Source organism: Monoraphidium neglectum, assembly GCF_000611645.1.
Source record: "Monoraphidium neglectum strain SAG 48.87 unplaced genomic scaffold scaffold05778, whole genome shotgun sequence".
Classification (NCBI taxonomy): Eukaryota; Viridiplantae; Chlorophyta; class Chlorophyceae; order Sphaeropleales; family Selenastraceae; genus Monoraphidium; species Monoraphidium neglectum.
Window position 1 is genome coordinate 1 of NW_014007853.1, and position 2,841 is coordinate 2,841.

A 2,841-nucleotide genomic window follows, 5' to 3' on the forward strand; every position below is an offset into this window, starting at 1 on the left:
CGCCTGCGCTGTCGAGCCCTACGTCCCAGCGGGCCGGCGGCGGCGGCGGCAGATGCCAGTCGCCCAGGGCGGGCGCCTCGCCGCGCCCCCGCCGCCGCGCCGAGCCCCCACGTCGCGCGGACTGGCTGCAGCAGTGCTACTGGGCGCACCGCCGCGAGACAATCATGATGACGCGCAACCCGGCCGAGGTTGCGGGGCGCATCCTGACCAACTGCTGGGTGGCGGCCACCATGGGGCTGCTGTACTACGACATCCCCAAGGACAGCTCCGCTCTTAAGGGCAAGATCAACATGCTGCTCAACGTCCTGGCCTTCTTCTGCCTCATGCCCTACGTCAGCATGAGCCTCTACACCGCCAGCAAGCAGTCGTACCTCGCTGACGTCAGCGCCAAGCTCTACTCCCCCTCCGCGTACTACCTGGCAAAGGTGGGTCGGACCGGGGCCGGGGCCCTGCTGGCCTGAGAAGTGGATTGCCAGCCATGCACGTACGCACATGTGGTAGCGCTCAGTGTCCTGCAGGGGCAGCAAGGCTGCAGATCACTACTAAACCAAAAGCTGCAGCACGAGCCACATACGCAAGCACAGCAAGTATACCAGAGGAGGCCGCAGCTCGAATGCCAACCGCCCGTGTCCATCGGCAACCGTGCCATTCGCCCCCGGCAGGTGTCTGCCACGCTCCCGTTCCAGCTGGTGAGCTCCATGTCCTTCACCTTCATCGTCTACGGCATGGCGGGGCTGCGCAACACCGTGGCGTGCATCTTCTCCCACGGCCTGATGACGACGCTGCTCAGCCTCATCGCGGTGCAGGCGCGTGCAAAGGAGGGGGCCAGCGGTGCCTTGTGACGGGACACGTGGTGTGTTACCTGTGCTCTGCCCTACAGGGTGCATGCGCCCTTGAAGAGGGAATGTATGGTATCCAGGGATCAGGGGTCGATTGATCACTCCTGCATGTCTGTTCACCCGCATCTCAAGCCCCGCCATGCACGCTCCCTTTCTGTCAAAGCCAGCCATTGACGTCAAACTTGAATTTCCTGCACCCCTCCCCCCACCCAAACAAAACTGTGTAAGCAGGTGATGCACCTGTGCGCGGTTGTCGCGCCCACCCAGGACGTGGCCTTCATGTACAGCATCGCCTGGACCGCGGTGCAGCTGCTCTTCAACAACTTCTTCATCACCTTCAGGGAGGTCACCCTCGGCTGGCTGACAAATCTGCGCTTTGTCAGCGCCGTGTACTTTGCCTACGAGGGCATCGCAACCGTCGAGTTCGCCGGTGTGCGCATGGCGTGCTCTGCGGGCGTCGACGCAAACGGCATCGCTTTCCTGAAGGAGCTGCTCCCCAACTCGAGGCTGCTGGACATGCACGCGGTGCAGGCCGCGCTCGCCGCGCCGGGGCCGGACTGCGTGACCGAGGCGGGCGCGGTGCTGGACTTTTTCACGTTCAATCGCGGCTTCAGCGCGACCCTGGCGATCCTGGTCGGTTACTGGCTGGTGACCCACGTGCTGACGTACCTCGCACTGCTGCTGGTCGCGCGCAAGGAGCGGAGGTGATCCCAACTCATTAGATGATCCAATGACTGGGTGCCCGCAGGCACTGATTGGGCCACGCCTCTTGTCCAAGACTTTCATGTGTTCTTGAGAGCGCTTATCTGGGGGTTTGCTCCTAATTTTGTTGGTGGGACCAGATGAATGCATACAATCCTCCAGGGTTGCCTGGGACAAAGACCACATGCCGTTCTTGGCGTCCTGCTTTCTGTGCCCCAACAACCCGATATGAAGCTTCATTGACAACAACCAGGCTCTTCTGAGTGATAGATTGCAGAGCTGGGTGAAAGGACCAACAGCCGCCCCGTGGCGGCCAGGGGACTTTTGTGTGCCTCCCTGTGCCCGACAGAGTACTTTAGCAACCCTTGCGTGCAAGATGGTGTGTGTTTTGACCTTTCCAAATAAGAACTGATCTGGCTCTGCTCACACTGCTCGCTGCATGATGCCAGCCGATTGTTTCCTTGCCAGAAAACCCTGGCAGCGGCGGCTGGAACCAAGGCACGCAGCTGGACCGAATGGTGCTCCGTGCATACCCCTGCATTGCCCTTGAACTGACTGGCCAATTGGTGCACATGTAATACGAGGTGATCCAGGGGTTGTGTTGCTGTGTGGTTGATCGCGTTGCCAGCACAATGCAGGCCGTCCCAGGTGACATCATCACCTGAAAACTATGCTGACACCACACACAGGAGAATGTATCAAGAGGAGTGGCCGTGACCGGCGCAATCGATTTCAATCATAACTGAAACAAGACATCAGAGCAAGTTGAGCAGCAAACAGATCAGAGTGGATGTGAAAGGCGAGCAACGGAAGAACAGCGCATCAGCCATGCGCAGCATTTGATTCAGGCGCACGTAGGGCGTGAGCGCCATGCAAGCCGGGCACCACTTCGCTTGTAAGCTGCCTCAGCGCGTGGCCCGCTGCGCCTGCAACCACCTTTGCCGCCTCGGTGGCCGCAGCCGCGAGCGCTGCGACAGGCGCTGCAGCCGCGACCGCAACTGGGGCGTGCGCGTCTGTGGCTGGCAGCGCGCGGCCCTGCAGGCCTTGCTGCACCACCATGGCAGCAAGCAGGCCCAAGAAGCAGCTGACCTGGGGTTGCGGCAATGGGAGGCAAACCAGGTGGAGATATTGACTCTGTGCTGTGCTTTGCCACGCCGCGACGACCTCACTCCAGCGGAATGTCATCCAAACCCATGGCTCTACACTTTGCTGTGGCTCACATGCCTGCCCCGCGTTGTGATCCTTCTGGATGACAGCTCAGCATATCTCCTACCCTGACAGAAAGCGTCCCCTCGTGGAC

At 60.9% G+C, this 2,841-nt stretch overlaps 2 protein-coding genes across 2 annotated transcripts; both read left to right on the top strand.

Annotated features, from left to right (window-relative positions):
* Positions 1-164: 164 nt before the first annotated feature.
* MNEG_15901 (hypothetical protein) lies at positions 165-842 on the top strand (the record flags this gene model as incomplete). Its single annotated transcript, XM_014035627.1, has 2 exons — positions 165-425; positions 663-842. 2 exons carry the CDS (start codon positions 165-167, stop codon positions 840-842), a joined length of 441 nt encoding a protein of 146 aa, XP_013891081.1.
* A 231-nt stretch (positions 843-1,073) lies between these two features.
* On the top strand, positions 1,074-1,547 carry MNEG_15902 (hypothetical protein; the record flags this gene model as incomplete). The annotated part of the gene is made up of 1 exon (XM_014035628.1): positions 1,074-1,547. One exon carries the CDS (start codon positions 1,074-1,076, stop codon positions 1,545-1,547), a length of 474 nt encoding a protein of 157 aa, XP_013891082.1.
* Between the last annotated feature and the right edge of the window lie 1,294 nt (positions 1,548-2,841).